The 22,357-nt window shown below is 46.7% G+C and overlaps 1 protein-coding gene across 8 annotated transcripts in view; it reads right to left on the reverse strand.

Moving 5' to 3' along the window:
• Positions 1-22,357, reverse strand: part of Gramd1b (GRAM domain containing 1B) — a 186,050-nt gene that overhangs the window by 151,381 nt on the left and 12,312 nt on the right. The window contains exons 1-2 of one of the 8 annotated variants that reach the window (XM_023721055.1): positions 7,268-7,426; positions 181-245 (exon numbers count right to left, since the gene is read on the reverse strand). The exons of the other annotated variants lie outside the window; for them this stretch is intronic. Of the exons in view, the coding sequence (XP_023576823.1) occupies positions 181-191 (11 nt within the window). The 5' untranslated portion in view covers positions 192-245; positions 7,268-7,426. Of the gene's footprint in view, positions 1-180; positions 246-7,267; positions 7,427-22,357 lie in introns of those variants that run through there. 8 annotated transcript variants of the gene reach the window in all.

Genomic DNA, 22,357 nt, shown 5'->3' on the forward strand with positions numbered 1-22,357 from the left:
GGAGAGGAGAGGAGAGGAGAGGAGAGGAGAGGAGAGGAGAGGAGAGGGCAGGGGTTTAGCTCAGTGGTACAGCACCTGCCAGGCAAGTGTGAAGTCCTGAGTTGGATTCTTAGTACCCATAAAAGAAGAAAGGAAAGAAAAAAGGCAGCAAGAAAGAGGAAAGCTAGCAGTATTTCTTACCTCCTTCGCATCCTGGAATTTGACTCAGAAAGTCTGAAGTGGAGCTTGAAGGACTTGCTTTTCACCTGAGGATTTTGAACAGGGATCTCAGATTTGTGAACTACTGAAGTACCACCTAGGCCGGAGAGATAGCTCAGTGGACTGAAACGCCTGCTTAGGCAAGCTCAAGCAAGTGCGGGGACTGTGGTTTGATCCCCGGCACCACATGCTGCACCAGCCCCACCCACAGGGCAGGCTGAACCGGCCAGAGTCCGGGGCATGCTGGTGCTGAACCAACCACAGAGTCCGGGCCTAGTGATGCGTGCCTGTAATCCCAGCCCTGGGGAGGCTGAAAGCAGGAGGATCACAAGTCTGAGCTGCGCAGAGAGACCCTGAAGAAATGGCCTTTTAACCACTGATGATAGTTTGACAACCAAATGGATGTAGTGCTACACTTCTGAGATCCCAGCACTCAAGAGGCTAGCGCAGGATCACCTTTAGGTTGAGCCCTGCCTGGGCTGCACAGTAAGTTCAAGGCCAACCTGAACTACACAGCTAGAACTTGTCTCAAAAAAGAAACAAATGTTGACAGAGAAATCAGAAGTAGTAATTCATTCCTGTAAACCCAGCACTCAGGAAGCTGAGGCAGGAGCATCACAAATTCAAACTCAGCCTTGTGCAACCTGAGCAATTCCCCAAAATCCTGTCTCAAAATTTAAAAAGGGCTGGAGATATGTAGCTCAGTATGACAGCCCCTGTACTAGTCCTGAGTACAGGGGAGATAAAAAGTCTGACAGCCAAATTGAGGGACTAGGGCCGGGGAGATGGCTCAGTAGAATAAGCGCTTCCCTGGCAAGCTCAAGGGCCTGAGTTCAATCCCCGGTTCCAGAAAAAAAAAAAACCTCTTACAAATTGAGGGACTAGTATGGAACATCAGTCAATTTCTGTGGTATGAAAAATCCTGCCATGATCAATGTCTAATGTCACTGAAGTCAACCTTAGGACTTTACGGGACTCCAGGCTGCCACAAGCTGGCCCCAGCAAACCAATGCAGTCATGCCTGCTCCCAGTTTAAAATCTCAGTCTTCCTAAAATGAGATAGAATACAGCTCTAGGGTCTTTGTCTGACCCACAAAGCCTTACAAACTGAAACCACCTTTCCCAGCAGGATGCTTCACAAGGCCCCTTGCACTGTTCATATTGTAACTCTTACACACTCTAGGTATACCAGGCACAATCCTCTAAACTTTCTTCACATCATCTTCTCTGCTTTGACATCTTTCTAGTGGTCTGTATCTTCATCCTCAGTAATGACCTCATTCATGAGAGAGGGAGGCCTGAATTTCTTCACACCAGAGAAGACTTATAGGAGGCCAGTGGACACTGGGTGGCTTGCAGCCTAGAGAGAGTATCTGGGCACCAAAGAGACCAAGGCCACCACAGGTCGGCAGGAAGGCAGGACGCACAAGGGCCAGCCCAGATGTGGAGCAGAAATATACGCGTCCTGAGGGACTCTCCACAGAAACAGATGTAGGGATAGCCTGTCTTGCTCTACTACCAGTGGAAGGCAGATTAGCTTGCTTTAGGAGCCAGGCTGCAATGGGTCAGGGCAGCAATGTCCCCAGAAACAAATCCTGAGCAAACACTGCGACAGAAGTCAAGGCAAAAGAGCGTTGGGCCATCCTCTGCTGACTGAAGATCAAACTCCAAGAAGAGCATGTTGTTTTCAAGGTATTCTTATCACAATGTCTCTGCAACTGGTTATTTGCATTCCTCTAGTTAACAGAAGTCAACAGGTGTGTGTGTGTGTGTGTGTGTGTGTGTATTACTGAGTATTGAACACAAAGCTTTGGCAGTGAGTTTTATCCTCAGTGACAAAGTAGGAAAGACAGACAAGCCTTGTGTTCTGCCACAGAATGCTAAAGAAAAGTATCCCAAGAAGAGGACATGCTGATGCATCTGAAAGGGAAAACATATTCTTTGGACCTAAAGGACGAGGGAAACATAAAGGAGTGTTTCACACAGAAATGCTGCCACAGACACACTGCTCCAGTGACCCTGGAGCTCAAGGACAAACACACTGCAAGCCGTGTTCTTTTCCAGAAAGAATCCTTGGATCTTTCTGCCTCCCCACCCCTGCCCCACTCTTCCCATCCCCCACATGCCCCATCCAGTTCCATTTGCCCTTCGCTCCAGGCAAAACTAGTTTATGGGAGAAACTATTATTTTGTTCTTTTTTCCAATTGAAAGAAATAAAAAGTCCTAACCAAGAACTGTGGTCATCCACTAACTTACCAGCGGCCCTCAGGGATGGGGGAAGAGAGAACAGAATCAACTAGACCTGGAGCCTACATGGTCACGGGTAACAGCCTGATCTGTTCATGGCACCATTTTCCAAGTGTTAAATGCCCTAACTTCCTGCCACACTGTCACAACTTCCTGATAAGGTGCTTATTCCAGGCATGGTCCCTTTTTGAATAAGATGGAACAAAAGAAAATACAAGGTAAGTAATCCACAAATTCTTTCTTTGGGTTTTTCTGTTTGGGGGGTACCAGGGATCGAACCTAGGGCCTTTACACTGAGCTACATTCCCAGGTCTTTTCATTTTTTCTTTCAAGACAGGGTCTCGGCAAGTCACTAAGCTACTCAAGCTGGGTGCAAACTTGTGATCCTCCAGCCTCAGCCTCCCTGAGAGTGGAGATTACAGGCGAGCACCTGGCCGGGCCATTATCTTCTCAGGGTGACTTCAGGGACAAAGTCATAGATGTCATCAGGATGGGCAGGCTCCATTCCTGAGGCCAGCTGAGAGCCTCATTTGGATTCTACGATGCCAATGTACTCAAAAGAGCAAATGTTCACTCCAAACAGACTCTTTGTACTTCGTGACACTTCTTTGAGTGTAGAAACTAGCCCCTTCCCCACCTTCCTGTCAGGACCTGAATCCTCATGCTGACCGTCTTCCAGCTGGGTCCAGTTTCTCTCTATTCAAGCTGTCATCTCCACTGTCTGATGCAGACTGTTCTTTTATTAAAGGTGACTACCTAATGGCCTTCTTCTTAGTCTCCCTGACAGTTCTTCAGCACTAAAAAAATTTTCTTTTCTTCATTACTGGGGATTGAACCCAGAGCCTTTGCACTAAGCTACATCTCCAGCCCTTTCCATTTTCTATTTTTGGACAAGTTCGCACTAAACTGTGAAGTTTCCCAGGGTCCTCCTGCCTCAGTTTTCCATGTGCTGGGTTATAGATATATACCACCTCACTGGTAAATTCTACACCATTTGAAATGACTCTTACCTCTTGATGAAGGGAAAAAGATCTGTTCTGCCCAAAATTCAAAATCAGTGGCTTAATGAAATCACATCTCTCATCCAATAACCACTCATGAAGAGGTCACATTGTGCCACACTGCACTGGAGGGACCACAAAGATTTCACTAGAAAAAAAAATGAGTCACACAGCCTGCCCTGGAAGAAGTAAAATACACATTCTCTCCTGTGGTGCGAAGGAGGCATTGCAGCCAGTGTATGGCCATTCTGTACCATACAGTGACTGCCACAGGAACGGCATGGTGGGGAAGTGTGGATGACAGAGTTCAGCGCCCACACACGAGAAGGGGCGCCTGGAGCCCCCAGAAAAACAGACAAGGCTCCACAGAAGAGGCAGCATTAGAGGTAAACTACTTTCCAAATGGGGACCGGCACATGCTGAGCCATGAGCCCAAAGGGCAGTGTGTGACTACTCAACACCATGAACTCCACAGAGCTGGAGATGAGGCTGAGGTGGGATCCGTGATCCAACATGGGAAGGTGGAGCAAAGTCTGCAACATGTAGAGGCCTTCTGTATCCCAGAAACCAAAGGGGTTTTACCTGTTGGGGAGTGAGGGGGCATTGAAGAACTCTGAGTGGCAAATCGCTATGGCTTATATCTAGATGACCCCTGGAGCTTCACATGCTCACAGGTAGGGGGCTCTAGGGAGGTGATTGGATCTTGGGAGTGTGTGACACACACACTCTCCACTGGATTAGTGCACTGATGGCTTTGTAGCTGGGTGTGATGTCGAGAGGTGAAGCCAGGTAGGAAGAGGTGGGTCATGTGGGCGTGGCCCGCCGTGAAGTAGCTATATCTCCCTTCCCCGCCCTCGACCCACCTCTGCTTCCTGTCTGCCATGCCAAGAGCTGTTCTGCTCCGCCGTGGCATCCAGCCAACTATAGCCTGAAGCCCCTATAAACTGTGAGCCAAAATAAACTCCTACAGCTTACGCATGTCATGTATCTTGTCCCTGGAACAAGAAAGTAACTAAGCCAGAAATGGTCTATTCATTGGATGAAAGCGGAAGGGCAGGTCTGTGAGGAAATGCTCTCCGTAGAACAGAGATGAAGTTGGGGGTGGACAGAAACAACAACACAGAGAGACCCAGAAGGTGCCTGACAACAGGTGACAGAAGAAAGCAAGGAGGGAAGCGAGGAGGTCCCGATTTCTCTGCTTGCTGACTCCCAGGGTTCTGTCTTCCTTATCTCCCACCTCAGCACAGTGCAAAAGAGATGCAAGCAATACCCAGGGCCAGTTGGTTGCTACCATCTTCATCAATCAACCACAAGGCAAGTCTACAACGAAGGCTTAGCGAGCTTTGTGCCTTCAAGTAGGAGCAGGAGGGCTGCCAAAGTGAGGTAGGAGAAGAACTCTAAATGACTTCTAAGGAGCCTACGCACACACTCAACCCGGAGCCAGGCATGAGGTAACAGTCATCTCCTAAATAAAGCTACGTGGAGAACAGCACAAGCACAGTGATAGTAGAGCAGGGCTGTGAAGTCTGTGCTCAGCCTGGCTCTGCCAGTGACATGAAGTTAGGGAGCAAATCGCTCCACCCTTCGAGCCTCAGCCTGACCGTCTGAAAGGTGAAGATATGCTGCTCGTCTCCTAGAGCCTCAAAAGTGCAGTGAAGCTAAGCTAAGAAATCCCCAGGATCTGTTTCACAGTTAAGTGGGAAGCACACAGAGAGGCAGAGAAGGCAACACTGGCTACCAGCGGCCACACAGCAGGTAGAGGACAATGGCAGCTGGTTAGGAGGCTCCAAAAGGCAACAGAGAGGCTCAGAGGCACAGACACTTGGCTTTCAGGTTCACTGCCTGCCTGCTCACTTCAGTTCCTTCTTCCCTTTAAAGTCAATCTCTTCCCAGCTTCTCATTTTCTAACAGTCTATAATGCAACTAAGAAAATCATGGACTGGTACTTAACCAGAACTGACTTAAAAGATGACCTGTCTGATTCGTTCCCTTTCAGAACCACAAATCACTGGCCAAAGAAGTGAAGAGACACATAGGATGAAACCACTGAGGTACTGGGCAGCACAAAAAGGGTACGACTCAGCCTCCTGGCCCTGGAGAACAAAATGGAAACTTCCCGGGGTAGAGAAGGCATCTCAACCTTTCTTCTAGCCCTCGATGCTGCGCTAAGAGCCAGGCTGGTGACGAGCAGCCTTGGATACGCCCCGCGCTGCAACTGAGCCTCCCGTGAGTGCGTGCGCCAGGCTCCTTGCTCACCACAGGAAGCACAGGGATAAACACAACTTGCTTCCTCTGTCTTAAAGTCTTGTGGATTTGCAGCAGAGATGAAGAGACCAGAGACAGACCATCGAAAAAGAGACAAAAGAAGATGAGAATTGTAGAAGTAAAAAGACCTAAGTCAGTAAAACTATGAGGTGAGAGGTGAGTCACAAACAAACTATAGAAAGTATTGAAGAGGGGCCGGGGAGATGGCTCAGTGGAATAAGCGCTTGCTTGACAAGTGTAAGGGCCTGAGTTCGATCCCCGGTTCCACAAAAAAAAAAAAAAAAGGATCGAAGATCCCTCTGACCATGAGGCTCAAGGGCTGGGCGTGAATGCGTTCAGGCTGTGCCAGAGTCACTGGCTTTGTCCCTGTAAGGAGGGACGGAGCAGCAGGCTGCATATAGCAAACGCAGAAGGAATGACTGCTGAATGCGCCTGTAGAGCACCAGAAGGGTTCGCAGCATAGTTTTAATTTAGAAGGGAATTCAGAGACAGACAGCAGGGAAACCTGTTCTGATTTTAGTTCATCTTAATGAGTCTCTGGCTAGTCATAATGGATATAGAGTTCAATTACATTTTTTTTCTTTCATTCTGTATCTCTATCCATTAGGAGAAAAGAGACTTAAACATTTGTTTTGCTTTCCTAAATATTACAGTATCACATCTTCAAATAATATTTATCCTTGGTTAATGGGGAATAAAACAAGGTGCAGTGGCAGAGTGGCACAGTGCCTGCCTGGGGGAAAAAAAGGGTGTGGGGATAAAAAAAAACAAACAAACACAAAACCAGTAGTTTAAGAGTAGTTGCTCTCTGGCAAGTGCAAGGGCCTGAGTTCAAATCCTGGTTCAGTAAAAAAAAAAAAAAAAAAAAAAAGGAAGCATTTGCAGTATGCTTTTATATTACCATGTCAGGAATATAATTTTTAGATAAATGTACTTTTATTATGTGATTATAAGGAAAGTCCATCTTCAAGATTGCTAACATTTACAAACACTCTCCTCAGTTGACTTTAATTTAAATGTGCTCCTGTGTACTTCATGTATTTCAGCACTGACACACGTATAATGTAATAGAAATTCTTTCTGAGCTCAAGTTAAATATGTTTCCACAATTTCATTTCAGAGCCCAGTAGAAAAGTCATTGAGTGCTTCAAAACTTCGAGTGACAATCCTCATATAATAAAAAAGTAAATAAATAGCAAAAAAAAAAAAAAAGACTAGTTGCTCATAAAGTATCACTCAGATATAACCATTAAAGCACTTTGCAAAATATAAGAATTGCAGTTACCTTGTCTTACAAATATAATCTCACAAAAGATTGAGTAAGCATTTCAAGGGACACCCAGAACCCATCCCAGTGTTACCAGTGCAGAGTCTCTACCTCCTAGAGACTTTTTACTTTTTTTGGTCTTTGTGAGACAGGGTCTCACCGCGCAGTTCAGGCTGGCCTTGAGCTCACTCTGTAGCCCAGGCTAGTTCGCAAGGATCCTTCTGCCTCAGCCTCCCGAGAGCTGGGATTACAGGCGTGCACCACCACACCCAGCCACTTTACATCTTACCTTGGCTCTTTTTCACAACTTCTCCCGCTAAAGATCCACGTTCCTCATCTTCTTCCTAGCACCAGGAGCATTCTAACTACACCCAATATCGGAGAATGCCACTTGTCTCAAACTCGAGGCAATGCCGTCTTCCACTCATCTAGTGTCCTCCACAGAGCCGCTCCCTCTGGCCCAAGTGACACCACAGATTCACAAAGCTGTATTGCAGGGAATAGACATGCATGACCTTCCCAGGGAGATCTACCCCACTCCTTGGTCCATGAGGAGGGGAATCAGATTCCAAAGGGCACCAGGAAATACAAGTCCAGGGTGCCTCGGCTGATCACCCAGGGGCCTCACTATGCTCTGGACCACAGTCTTCATATCTGCCAACTGCAAATGACTCAGCAAAGGTCCCGCACAGTGACAAGCAGCCCAAATTCATGTCCTGGCCTTGAGACCAGAGAAATCTGAGTGGCACCAACGTGACAGTACCTCTTTCACTTAAGTTATAGGTGAGGGAGAAAAAAGGGGATAATCAGAAAAGGAGCACCTTACCTTTATCATTTTATCTTCAAAGCCATCTCCAAGGTAGGTACTATCATGAGGATCTATTTATTCAGGAGAAGCTTGATGCTGCAGAGCAGACTGAGGGAAGGAAATTGGTTGCCTGTTGGAATTTTACTCCACAGAAGCAGGCTGGAAATTGCTACAGAATAAAAGTCCTATGCTGCTGCTGGGGAGTGACCCACTCTGTCCACATCCAGGCCAGAGGCAGGGAAGCATGAGAAGTGGCTCGTTCAAGGGCTATCATCAAGGTTAGAAACAGCAGGGCGTGGTGGTGGACAGGAGGATCACAGGTTCAAGTCCAACCTGAGCAATTTAGTAAAACCCTGTGTCAAAATAAAAGAATAAAATAAAAAAAAAAAAAGACCGCAGAGCTGGGGGGGGGGGTACATGCCCATAATCCCAGCACCCTGGGAGGCAGAGTGCAAAGTCAAAACCAGCCTGTGTAACACAGTGAGATTTAATCTCAAATATAGCCAAGATGTACTTTAATATGAAAGGTCTGAGTTCGATCCCCAGTACCAAAGCAAAATCGACAAAAATATATGTATAGCTTGGGCTGGAAGAGGGACTGTGTGGTAGGTAGAGTACTTGCCTAGTATGGGTTAGGCCCCAGGCTTGATCCTCAGCACCGAAACATAAATTATATAGTATATATTTATTTATGTATATTAAATACACATATACATTTATTTGCAAAAGATTTGTGTGTGTTCTCCTGTACTTGGCCACTTAGCCAGAGCTCACAGGTTTGGAGCTGTCTGCATGGCTGCAGCTGCTTTTTATTAAGCCCTCAAAAACATTCCTGAGATGATGAAGGTCGCGAACCACTTCCAAACCTATCCCCCAAAAGGGGCCTGTACTAGTAATCCACTAAAAGAAGGTGCTTCAGGACCCGAAATCCTCCATAAGTATGAAAGGCAAAGTCAGGAAATGCACAGGTCATTTAAAAATATCTAAATTTTGAATCCTCTACTTGATTAATGTTTGTGAGGGACAGAAGAGTTCTTGCCTGCCCTATTTCTTCTCTCTTGGAGAACATAAAGGGAAGCTCGAGGGTCCAATGTCTCCCCAAAACATAGAGGAGAAGCAAGAAGGCTGGCGACCCTTTAGCCAGGGTCGTGGTTCTCAGGTCACAAAGCACCGGCCCATCTTTGTTCTATAAAGCGAATGAACTAGGCCCTGAATTGAGAGGAAATTGCTTTTGCTTTCCCAAGACAAAACGACCATCCAACTCCACTCCCGCAGGAAGGCCTTCTACTAGAGGATGTCCTCGTGGCGTGCTCTGTCTTACTTTCAACATCACCCAGTTATTGCTATCAGTTATTGCTACCCTCCGCTTGGAGGCACTTGTCACGCTTTCAAAATTTTACATTGATTCATTATGTTCTCCACTGCATGCCTAATAGACAGTCAATAAAAATGCTGGCAAACCAAAGAACAAATGAACAGCAAATAAGCTGCACTAAATCCTGCAAGCGCAGAGACCAGTCAAAGATCAGTGGCCAGCACGTAGCAGCCAAGCAACAAGTATTGGTGGAATTTAAACTTTACTCTCCTTGGCAGCCTGAATGCTTTCCACCTCCAGGTGGGAAAGAGACCCAGAGGCAAAATCCACCCAAAGCCTTTCACAGGAGCTGCTGCTTCTCAAGAGCAAAGAGCTCCTGAAACAGCTGGTTATAATGTTTGCCCTCTGTGCTGTACTTCCTGTGGATTTTAATTGCCCATGTTGTCGGTAGTTATACATTAGCCTCAGCACAATGTCCACTATATGCATGCATTCAATAAGGTAAGGGGGCTGAATTAAAAGCAATAAGCCACAACCTCTCTTGAGTCTGGCTTTTATGCAAGTGGGTATGTTTCAGAGCTTCCATTCCTGAAGGACTAGGTGGGCACAGTAATTACATCTGCCCCGCAGGATGAAGGAACAAAAGATGTAATAGATTATCACGGTATAGGCTTTCATTGGAAGGCCTGGTGTGTGCTGGACACCGTGGTAAGTGCTAGGGAAATAACAAGAATAATTACACTCAGCCCCTACCTTCCCTGATCCCACGACCTCGCAAATCTCTGTGAAAAGGATAAAAGTGCTACCCAAATTAGGAGATTATGATAAATTGGAATTGTATACATTTTCATCTGTGTCTGTATGGGCGCCATTCTTCTTCGCCACTTTAAGGGGCCTGACAGCAGCTGCCCACAGCCTTTCTTTCCTCTCTGCCTTCCCCTTGGAGTCAGTTCAAGACTCCACACTCTAGGTAGCTTGACAAATCTTTATTCACTCTGTTTTCAAGACTGTCATTATACTGGGGAATAAAGAACCAGTTCTAATGGCAGCCCTTTGGCTCTTGGCCCCCACAAACACTAGGAGGACAACTGCCTTGGCATCTGACAGCTGCAGAGACAGACAGTTTAATACCATCATCTCCCAAGGTCTTGGATGTGTCAGATCAACCCACGCATCTGCATGATAGTATGTCCACACCAAATTAAATTCAGTCCCACTGCTAACGAGAAAGGCTCAGCTTCCCGCTGTCACCAACGGCTCCCACCCCACCCCATATCAGACCAGAAGACTACCTCTCACAACTCCCGACATCTGAATTTTAGAAAACAAAAAATCCTTTTCAGCGATGCACTGAAGTAACTTATGTCTCAATAAATAGGGCCCAATGTTGCATTATTAATTTTGTTCACCATCTCTTTACTCCTACTACAATATAAAACCTATTGGGTCAGAAGATTTTTTCTATCATCTCTGGTACGAAGAACAGCAGCTAGCCAAGTATGGTGGCACACACCTGCAACCCCAGCACTCAGCAGGCTGAGACAGGAGGATCGCTGTGAGTTCAAGGTCAGCCCAAACTACATAGTGAGATCCTATCTCAAACAAACAAACAAAAAAAAACAGGGCTGGGGAGATAGCTTGGTGGTGTAAGCGCCTGCCTGGCAAGCACAAGGACCCGGGTTTGATCTCAGCACCACATGAAGGGCCGGCTATGGAACACTGGGCACACCATGCCTGTAATCACAGCACTGGGGAGTCTGAGACAGGAGGATCACTATGAGTCTGAGCTGCACGGGGAGACCCTATATCAAATAAATAAAATAAAAATCTTTTAGAGATTAAAAAAAAAGAACAGTAGCTGGCATGCAAGTATATGTTCAATAAATATTCACTGAATTAACCATGGAGGAAAAAGAGAAGGGTACATTTTTCTAACATCCTTCTTTCCTACAAGATTCTATTGCCCTGAGGCCAGAGAGATGGCTCAGTAGAATAAATGTTTCCCTGGCAAGCGCAAGGGCCTGAGTTCAGTTTCCAGTTCCACCAGAGAGAGAGAGAGAGAGAGAGAGAGAGAGACAGACAGACAGACAGACAGAGACAGAGAGAGATTCTATTGCCCTGACCTAGAAAAGATGTCAAACAAAGCTACTGTTAGCAATCATAGCCCCCTAAAATAAAATAAAAAACTTCAAAAGTCACCATAGGTCTTTGTGGGGGGAAGGTACCTGTTTTGCAGACTGTACCAGGATGTCATGGGTCACACACGACAAAATATAACTCACAATGCATTCTTGTCACCATAGCCTCCTTTATGACAAGTCAATCACACTCCATCTGCCTTTGTCAAAATTGGCTCCCTTCAGCAAAGACTTCCCTCAGAAGCACAGCCGTCTCTGGGAGACTCAGGACAGAACAAAGAAAGAAAAAGAAGCCAACAGGCTTAAGACTGACAAGCTAATATATAATAATCCAGATTTACATAAATGGCATATGGGGCATAATTATTCAGCTTCAAGAGGACGTCTTGCTTTACAAAATGACTTACATTAGAATTCCATGAAAATCTAATTTCCTTATATGCTTTCATCATTTGATTATTCATTCATTTCCTAACTACATGTTTGTTGAGCTCTGACTATTCTATACAAAGCGCTTAGCAGGCATGCAATGAAATAAACTGCCTTCCCGGTTCAGGGTCTGGGAAAGGTGGGGCATGAGCACATAATGCCTCTTCAGGGCAGGACTATCCAGGCACACACAGGGCGAAAGTCCCTCGGGCAGGCAGCACTCTGGAGGAAAGACAGACATGGCACAGGAGAGGCCTTAGCAGGGTGAAGAACCTCGGATACAAGACATGGGCAGTGTCTGAAGGGACAATATCTACAAAGACTCTGAAGTAAGCAAGCAGCCCACCCAAGCAACTGGAAGGTCGGGCTGGCTAAGGGCACCGAGTGCAGTGAGCATGGTGGTAAACCAAAGTGGGCACACTGCCAACTCTGTCTACAGAGTGCAGGATTCAAGGGGACAGGCTGTAACAGAGTCCCAGAGACAGGGGGATGCTTCGGTACCGCTCAGGAGCGAAGGCGGCAGGTAGAGGTGAGACGGGAGCCTTGAACAGTCTCTTCCCAGCCTAAATGCAGAGTGGGAGGGACTGGTTCACCTGGAAAGACAGCAGGCTCAGATGGGCAGACAAGCGAGGCCTGCTGAGCATCCCAGTGGAAGGCTCATTAGCCAGCCGGGGCAGGAGCCGAAGGCCCAGCAAAGAGGTGCGGTGTGAGATACAAGCAAGACACTCTGGGTTATGTCATGAACGCTTGGCTTGTTCTCTCCAAACTCGTGTTTGATAGCTGGCACGGCAGTGTGAGGAGGTGGGGCCATGGGGGGGGTCAGGGCAGAGAAGGCTCACCCCACGGGTAGAATTAATGCCCTTACAAAAGGGCACTAGGGACCCCTTTTTGCCTTTTTGCCTCTTGGCCCCCTGCCACATGGGAACAGAGCACTCCTTCCCTCCAGGGGATGAGGCAGAAATGCCCTTGTCAGATATGAACACCTGGATCTCAGCCTTCCCAGCCTCCAAAACTGCAAGAAAAGAAATCTCTACCCAGTAGAAACTGCCCAGTCCTGACTATTCCCTTGTAACAGCAGATGAAGCAGTCGTCCTAAAAGAGAAATGAAGCCAGGAGCTCAGATATAACTGACCAAGGGGAGCATGGAGATTTCGAAGAAGCACAGGAAGAGAAAAAGGAATGAGAAGGGGAGGGGAGGAAAAGAGAAGAAAAAATCAGAAGCAGCCTGCAGTAAGGCTGAATGTGGTGGTGCATGCCTATAACTCCAGGACTCTGGCAGGATGAAGCAGGAGGATCACAAGTATAAGTCCAACCTGGGCACTTCAGTAACTCAGAAATAAATTAATGAATAAATAGGGACAGGGAGGTAGCTCAGTGGGAAGGCCCTCGGTTTGATCCTCAGTACAAATTTTTTTTAAGAAGGAAAAAGAAAAAAAACTAGAGCTCTGAAGTCAGAACTATAAACAAGTCAGACTAGAGCAGCCCCCAAATTATAAAATCTAGGCTTGTACCCAACGCCTCCATACCTGCTGAGAGAGATGACAAGCAACACCTCACAGATAATCAAAGAAACAACACATCACTGTCCCAGCTCACAATGGTCAGAGCAGCCAACTTCGAGGTTTCACAGAACACAAAGAATGCCTTCACTTCTATTAACTAATAAAAAAAATTAGGGGATGGGGAGATAGCTCAGTACAATAAGTCCTTGCCTGGCAAGCGCAAGGGCCTGAGTTCAATCCCCGGTTCCGCAAAAAAAAAAAAAAAGCATATTTTTTTTTAGCTCCACATACTTAATTTTGTCTGACAAGATGAAACAGGTATGTGTACTCTTCACTTTATAATCTCATGAGGCCCAAGGACATTGAGCAACCTGCCCAGGACCAGAATAAGAAGGTTAGCAACTGGAGTCTCCAGCCCAGGCTTCCTTGAGCTGGTCACTAAGATTAGTGCTGGGTTGTCTTCCTAGGAGAATCCTTCACCCTGTCCCCAAAGACAGGCAAGGGCTCAGAGACTGAAGGAAGATACGGCTCCATTATGGGCAAAGAGGCCCTATGGAGAAATAAAATAGACACACAACTGGCTTGCCAGAGATCTATATTTTAGATCGGTTTGCCACCAGCCATCTTGGTGACCTTGGACTTCTCAGTTTCCTCAAGGTTGAAAATGACCTCACAGACTCAACCAGCACAGAGAGTGCATTCTCTGAGAGACCTAGAACCAAGCACTGACAGTGAGGTTAGGTGATTCCAGAGCAAAACCAAAGCCCTGCAACCCCTTCCCCCTCCCTAGGCCCACATTGTGTTCATGCTTTAACCTGAACACTGTATTCTGCTCAAAGTTCCCTGTAGCGCTGACCTCCTGAGCTCCTCAGAGGAAGGACTGTGTATGTCCACAGCCACATCCCAAGCGCGTAGAACTGGGCCAGCGTCAAATCCAGGAAGTGCCCCATAAACGCTGCTGAGCTGAGGGAATGATCTCTCCTGAGTGATCTTCTCTTTCATCCCAACCTCTCTGACTATGAAACAAAAGGCTCAAGGGCCAACAGAGGCATCCTGAGAAGCAGTCCAAGAAGGTGAAGGCACTCCTGAGCCGGAGGAACCTTGGTGCTCCCAAGCACATGGCCGGCCACTTTCTGTCCCGCTCATCCCCAACACCATGTGCTAACACTTGTGACTGAAATTCCATTCTTCCAAAGTGTGGGAGGCTCCACAGACCTTGCCCATTGCCAAGGGCTTTCCTCAAAATCTGGAAGCAACAGCCCAAGTAACTAATACTGCAGCTCTGAAAATATTATCAGGGATGGTGCCTCGCTAGGCATTCTTTCATTTCCAGGTAAGTAGAAAGTAAGAGGAAAGGAATTTAAATTGTGCCAGAGGGGAAGTTCAGTCAGCTCTTAGGGGAAACTTTCTCAGAAGTATACCTTGTCCCCAGCATGGGGCCCCACACCTATCTATGATCTCACACCCTGGAGGCTGAGCAGGAGAATCAGTGGGAATTCCAGGCCAGCCTAAACTCCATACTAAGACCTTATCTTAACACACACACACACACACACACGCACGCACGCACGCACACACACACACACACACAAACAATACCTGGAAAGCAGAAAGTAGTAACTAATTCTTCCCTGACTCTTCCAGCATACTAGGCCAGCGCTGTACCACTCAGTGACATTTTTGGCCCTTTTTAATTTTGAGACAAACACACTATAAATTGCCCAGACTGGCCTCAAACTTGCATCCTTCTGTCTCAATGTCCCAAGTGGTGGGGTTACAAACATACGCCCTCCACACCCGACTTGTATTTCTAATGAGAATTTACAAGTGTCAGGTAGACACGAGTCATCACAGACCCAGGCAGAAAAAACCCCAGTTAGCCGAGCTAAGGGCAAAGCAAAGCGCTCCTGGAGAAGCTCCGCCCTGTTCAGAGTAACCTTTATTGCTGCCATTCCCTCCAAATGACACTCAGCAAAAAGGTCAGAAAGAGCTTTAGAGTACAGTGACCCAGCCAGGAGACAAACGCTGCCCAGTCAAGGCGGGCTGCTCTGCGGGGGACATCCTGGTACAAGCTGACTCGCGCAGACAGCGACCACACCAGGGGTCTGGGGGCACAGGTCCCGTACCCGCAGGCTTCTCCACAAACAGCACCTTTATATTTGTCCTGTTCCACTGCCCATACTTTAGTATTAAACATACTCAGCCTTTCTTTCTGATTCTTGTCACAGAGCTTTTAACACTCTTAGAGTCTCCTAAGTGCAAGAACTTGTCTTGAACTTGTCTTCTATTTTTGTTTGCTTTGGTTTGCATTGGTTTTTTGAAATGAGGTCTTGCTCCGTAGTTCAGGCACACCTTGAACTCAAGGCAGTTTGCAGCCCAGGCTGTTCTCAAACTTATGGTGATCTTCCTGCCTCAGCCACCTAAGCACTGGTATTACAAACAGCATCACCACACCATCTTGAGGTGCCCTTGGTATTCATAACGAACCCTCTAAATAACACCTGAATTTACTTGGGGTAGGGTCCCTGGACATCTAAGGGAGGGACCAGGTACCCTGTGTAGTGGCACACACCTGAAATCCCAGCACTCAGCTGGGTACTGGGACTTCAGACTAGAGAATTTACCCTGGGGGAGAGAACAGTGTTTTCCTCCAGGTCTGGAGCTATGGTTTGGTTTTGTTTGGGTTTTGTTTTGTTTTGCAGAACCGGGGATTGAACTCAGGCCCTTACACTTGCCAGGGAAGCGTTTATTCTACTGAGCTACCTCCCCGACCCCTTGGAGCTATGTAAAGAAGTCTGGGTTCCATCTTCATGCAATCAGCGTCCCCAGAACCTCTCTCCACTGGCCAACCATGGCCCGCTGGGCTCGGAGGTGGAAACTACGGGAGGACAAACAACATCCTCTCTGAAAAAAGGCCACTCGGATAAAAACAGATCAGCTCGCCAGGCTGAACTGCATACTGTTTTCCTACTAGGGATGGAAGAACAAAATGGGGCAAAAATCCCCTATGTGTGGGTTTGTACTTACTCGTGGCAGTGGCCAGTGGTCTGACCTATGGTCAGGCAGAAAAGCAATAGAAATTCAGCCACATAAAAGCATGCCCTGGGGGCCTGGCTCTGGGAAATCGCTATGGGGATTTCCAGGGTGACCAAAGTAGAACATGCTGCGGCCCATCTGAAGAACCTCCTTCCAAGTACACAGGATCTGGAACCCTCAAGCAGGTAGCCTCTGTGCTCGCTTAGGGTGGCCTACAGGACAAGAAGACTCATGGCCGCAGCAAATGCATAGCTGGGCTGAACCTAGCAGACCTCCCTCTCACCACCAGAGCTACACGCAGGAAGAGCTGTCTGCCAAGGAAAATGCAGGTGGCTCTATCGCAGACTTCCCAGGAGGGAAATCCTGCACTCACCTGGCCAGTAAGCTTGACGCTGGCAGCCTTAGGGAGCTACAAATTAGTCTTGACAGGAAGAGACCCAGACTGACTCTGACATAGAAGATGAGATACCCAGAGTGCTCTGCAGGACCCAAACAGAAGATACTGCAGCAATCTGGATGTCTAACCATCATTTCCACAAATGGGAAACACACCTCACAGCCCATGATTACCCAACAATAAGAAGAGATATTCTCCTCCAAATAACATCTTGGTAGAGAAATGGCCCTGAGTACATGCTCACAATCAATAGAGTGGGACCTATGTTCACACTTGAGTGCAACCTGTTTTCTAGTAGAGAAGAGAGGGTGGAGGAGAGAGCTGGTATAAACTGCCTTACTCTACTTTCTATTGCTATAATAAAACACCTGATGCTGGGTAATTTATAAAGCACAGAAGTTTATTTAGGTCATGGTTCTGGAGGCTGGGACATCCAAGACCATGGAACCAGCATGGGCTTAGCATCCACTGAGGGCCCCATGCTGCATCATAAAAATAACAGAGGGTGCCACATAAAGAGATAGAGCAAGGATGCCAGCCCGGGCCTCTCCTCTTCTTATGAAAGCCACTAATGCCACTATGGAGGGTCTACCCTCATGACTTCATCTCTGACCTCCCAGTATCCCAACACCACCACATATCATTATCACATTAATTTAGGCATCAAATTTGCAACATATAAGCTTTTGGGGAAAATATGCAAATCAGAGCAGGTGACTTCTTTTATGGGGGCCTCAGGCATGCTAAGCACATGCTGCCCCAGTGAGCTACATCCCCAACCCTCCCTACTTTTTTAGTTTCCCCTTTCCTTTTTTTTTTTTTTTTTTTTTTTTAATGTATTCAGTACAGCGTCTACAGGGTCTACAAGGACTCACTATGTACATCAGACTCCTAGTGACTGATGCTCCTGTTTTCAGTCTCCCCAGCGCTGGGATTACAGGCGCACGCCCCCATGCCCAGTCGCTGTCTCAGCGCCTAAGCAGGCACATGGCACGCCTAGGATCGAATCCAGCTGCTTCGCTCTGCCTAAACAGGTGCTTTAGTCCGCTGAGCTATCTGGCTGGCCTTCCCCTTTCCTTTCTTTCTTCCCCATATCACTTCACCTTTCTTTTTCCTACCCATTGCAATCGTCACATGACCAGTGCTACAAATACAGAAATGTATGACCAATTTCTAAGCAAGAAGCTGCAACTATATTTCTATGTTAGAATTCCTAAAAGCTTCCTAGGGCTGACAATGGGTCCCCTCACTGGGCATGAGTAGACAAGGATAAGAATAACTACAGCCAGGCATCGAGGCAGCCCACTCCTCAGGGACCCTCTCCTGTACAAATGGGAGCAGACTGTGGGCAAGGCACCTGCTAGACTGGCACTGCTGCTGGCGATCTGGACCTCCTGCTCTTTCCAAAGCTGGAGAAGGCTGGACATAAACAGAGAAAAAGGAAAACTATCTGAGAGTAAAAGAATAAATGGGTAAGTTATGCGATGAAGGAAATTCAGTATTATACTTACACCTCAGGAGTGGCTCAGAACCAGAGGCAGCACGGCCGCTTAGCTCAGCTGTAATCTTCTACCATTACAATTAAAAGGTGAGGCCTCCTCTGCTGAGACCACTCCTGCGTGGAAAACTGCAAACCCGAGTGGCCTGGCTCTGGGAGGTATTTCCATGTGACATGACCATGGACTGGACTAATTATTAACGATTAGATGGGACTCTAGTAACGTGCAGTGACTTCTGAATTGTCACAGTCCTTTTGCTATGCAGGATCTATGACCAGAGGTGAAGGGTGGCCTGTGGCATATAAGAAATATATTTGGCCTTTGTCCCCAACTCTAGTCACAGAGCTCATAAAACCCTTGGAATCTCCTGAAAGGTAGTGGTATCTTTTATTCCTAAGGAGCTCCTTGGATATTTCTGAGTTTTTACAAGTGAGGTGACACAGGGACCCCTGAGTAGCCTTAGAATGGGGCCACTCATCAGAAAGACCAGCAGTTAGAGCACTGGTGGCTCAGAACTTTTAGCACAATCCATCAGCCTCCAAAATAAGCAGAGGTTGTGTGTGTGTGTGTGTGTGTGTGTGTGAGTGTGAGCGTGTATAATGGGGTTCAGGGCTGTCCTGGCTTGGGGATTTTGTAACAGGAACAATACAATACAGGACACAGTATATGAGATTATTTTATAAGCACCCAAAGAATCATATACAAACAGTGTAGGAAATCTGTCCACACACTAAAGACCAAAGAATCCAGCAGAAGGCCTGGCTCTTAACATCCTGCACGAGGCCAGCTGAAAACCTACAGCTCCTAACAATTCTCACAAGTCCAACTCGAGGACTAGAGCCCACAATATCATATGCAGGTCTGCTTCGCAAATCTGTGCTGGGAAGGCCCAAAGTCAGTGGTGGAAGCTAGAACGTCTATGCCAGCGGGATGAAGGATCTCTGCTAGCAGACTGAGGGATCTGAACTAGAGCCAGAAAGCAATACTCAAGGTAAGCACCAGAGCTCCCCAACAACTACCACAGCCATCGTCCCGAGCTCCTCCAGCGATGAGGAAGCCGAGTTTCCATTAGGAAAACCAGTGCAACCCAAGCTTCTCCAGGAGGCTGAGCTGTGCACCATCTCCCCCTCCAGAGCCAGGAAGCGATGCTCAGCATGAGGACCAGAGCTCCCCCAAAGTAACCACAGTCATGCTCAGTAACAGTGAGGTCCCAAGCTCCTCTTCTGACAAGAACAGCCAAGTTCATCAGGAAAGCCAGCAGCTTCCAACAGCCTCCAACAGCTTCTCCAAACATCTTCCCTGACAGCCTCTCCAACAGCTTCTCTTGTCCTGCCTCTTATGCTGCTGGCAACAACCCTCAGGTGGGCCTCCCACACCCAGCACTACGCTAGTTTAACTCAGCTGGGTGTAACACGTTAACCACCAATTAGCAATCTACTACAATCTACCCCTGGTCAACATGATAACCATACACATTTGTTAAACAAGTCTCTGGAGACAGATTAGTGAAAAGTTAACGTATCTTAGACTTACATCAATACTATAATTACATATTCACAATTTTTTGCACTTATTCCTGTATCAAAACCAAAATATTCAAAGGGTGACCAAAACTTAAGGTTAAAACACAATACTTTGTACCTTTTGGAATGGTAATGTTTTTCTTGTGCCATTGAACATTGGAAGTGTTCAACTTTTCATTTGTACAGGGGCTCACAACTAGGAGTTTGCCTTAGATTCTAGAGGAAACTTAGGACTTGAACTTTTCAGCAATTCTGAAACTGTTAGAACTTTAGCAATTCTTAGTGATGGACTAAAATGCCTTTTGCAGAAATGGATGAACATGAGTCACTGAAGGGCCAAGGGCAGAATTTTTTTTATTTTTATTTATTGATTTATTGATTTATTTGCAGAACCAGGATTGAACTCAGGCCCTTGCACGTGCCAGGCAAGCACTTATTCTACTGAGCCATCTCCCCGGCCCTGAGGGGCGAAATGTTACGGTTTGTGTCTAGGTATCCCCTCAAGTCCTCATGCAGTCATGGAGCAGGTTTCTCGAGTTTGTGATTAATTCATGACCCAATGCTGGGATTACGGGTGTGAGTGATACACCAGGCCTGGAGAAGACAGCCTCAATGCAACAGAAGGGAGACAGAGGCTTGCCTCTGCTGCTGCTGCTGCTCCTGTTTTGCGCTCCCTGTTTTGCTGTTTTCCACCACCATGAACTGCTGCCCTTTGCCATGTGCCACCCTGCCTTGGAGCCAGTCAAGTATGGACTGAAACAACCACAAACTGTCAGCTAAATAAACCTTTCCTTGGGCTGGGGAGATGGCTCAGTAGAATAAGCGCTTCCCTAGCAAGCACAAAGGCCTAAATTCAATCCCCAGTCCCAGAAAAAAAATAATAATAATAATAATAATAATAATAATAAACCCTTCCTTCCTTAATTTTGGGTGTCAGGTATTTTGTCTTAGCAAAGAGAGACAAGTAACTGAGACAGGGCTGGCAACACAATTTGCTGAGCTTCTGGGATGCGATCTCGTGGAAGGGACCAGTAGAGCACAGGCCTAGAAAGGCCATGGGGATCCTTGCCCACTACAAACCTTATGTGTTGCGAACCACGCTCTCTGGCTGTTCTCCTGTACATCTGACGATAAAATAGTAAACTGAAGTATATCCTTGAGTTCACTAGCACATTAATCAAATTCAAAGAGGGGTCTGCAATTCAGGCTTATAGTCATTTGGTCAGAAGCACAGGAAGCCTAAGACTTAAAATTGACACCTCACTGAAGGGGCCAGCACGCACGGCTGAGCCCCAAGCTCTGGGACTGAACCTTGTCTCCAGGCAGGTGGAGTCAGATGGATTAGGGGATATCTGCTTGTCCACTGAAGAACTTCTTGGTGCAGAGGAAAACAAACTCACGCATCTGCTAAGAGAAGGGGTCTGTGCTGAGCATGTGAGCAACAAGAGAAAGCAAGTTCTTCTTTCCTCCTGACCTCTCAATTCTCAACCTTTGGGCCAGTACTATTCCTCACCTCTCATGGGTAAAAAGTACAGCAGAGCAGAGGAAAGAAACTAGTCCTCCAAATAAACTTTTCTATAAAAAAACAAAAACAACAAAAAAAAAAAAACACCCAAAAAACCAGAAGGGGTGATCCAGGCCCGAAGCCCAGCACTCAGTCAAGTCTGGGTAAATTAGCAAAAGCCTGTCTCAAAGTAGAAAATAAAATAGGGAAGGGGATGTAGCTCACTGTTAAGGCTCTGGGCTCAGCCCCTAGTACCAAAAATAACAACAATTAATTAATTAATTAATTAAAAGTCTCCAATGGTTGGCTTAGCTTGTTAAACTATAAACTACTCAAAATTGTTTTTCTGGTTTTTGGTTTTTGGTTTTTTTTGCGGAGCCTGGGATTGAACTCAGGCCCTTGCACTTGCCAGGCAAGCGCTTATTCTACTGAGCTATCGCCCCAGCCCCAAAATTGTATAATTAATTAGAGTTATTTATTTTAAGGCAACAACATATGCCAGGCATGGTGGTGCATGACTAAAATCCCAGCATTCAGGAGCCCAATGCAGAAGGATTGTTGAGTCCAAGGCTAGCCTCGGCTCCGTAGCAAGTAGCTTAGTCTGAAGTGAGACCCTGTTTGTTAAAACCAAAACTTTGTACGAAAAAGGCAAAAAGCTGGAAGACCTTGGGCAAGTCTCGAAGACACAAAGACATGGCATTAAACAAGCATCTATTGCTTTCTGTATTTTCTCACTGGTTGTGACAAATTTTACAAGGGTTATCGTTTTAGTCAGTTGTGTCTTACTATAATTAAATATAGGAGGCAGGCTAATTTTCTTTCTGTGTTTTCCTATTCATTCATCCATCCATCCATTCATTTAGTATTTGAGATTGCACACCAGGCTTAGCACTGATCTATACCCCTTGCCCTTTTTTTCTTCATCTTTCAGATAGGATCTTACTAAATTGCCCATGCTGGACTTGAACTTACGATCCTCCTGCCTCAGCCTCCTAGAGCACTGAAGTTACAGGTATGCACCACCACACCTGGGTGAGCTAACTTCACTTGGCTCATAGTTCTATGGGACTCAAGGGCTCATACCTGGTGATGGGCTTCTTGCTGTCAGAATCCAGAAATGACAGAGGACTACACATGGCAAGAGACAGGAAATGGGCAGGCGTGCACGTGTCTATCTGGTCTCCTCATTTCCTCCTCCTCCTCCTCCTCCTCCTGTACTCCTCATGGA

The sequence above is a fragment of the Octodon degus genome, unplaced genomic scaffold (assembly GCF_000260255.1).
Source record: "Octodon degus isolate 3935 unplaced genomic scaffold, OctDeg1.0 scaffold00080, whole genome shotgun sequence".
NCBI lineage: Eukaryota > Metazoa > Chordata > Mammalia > Rodentia > Octodontidae > Octodon > Octodon degus.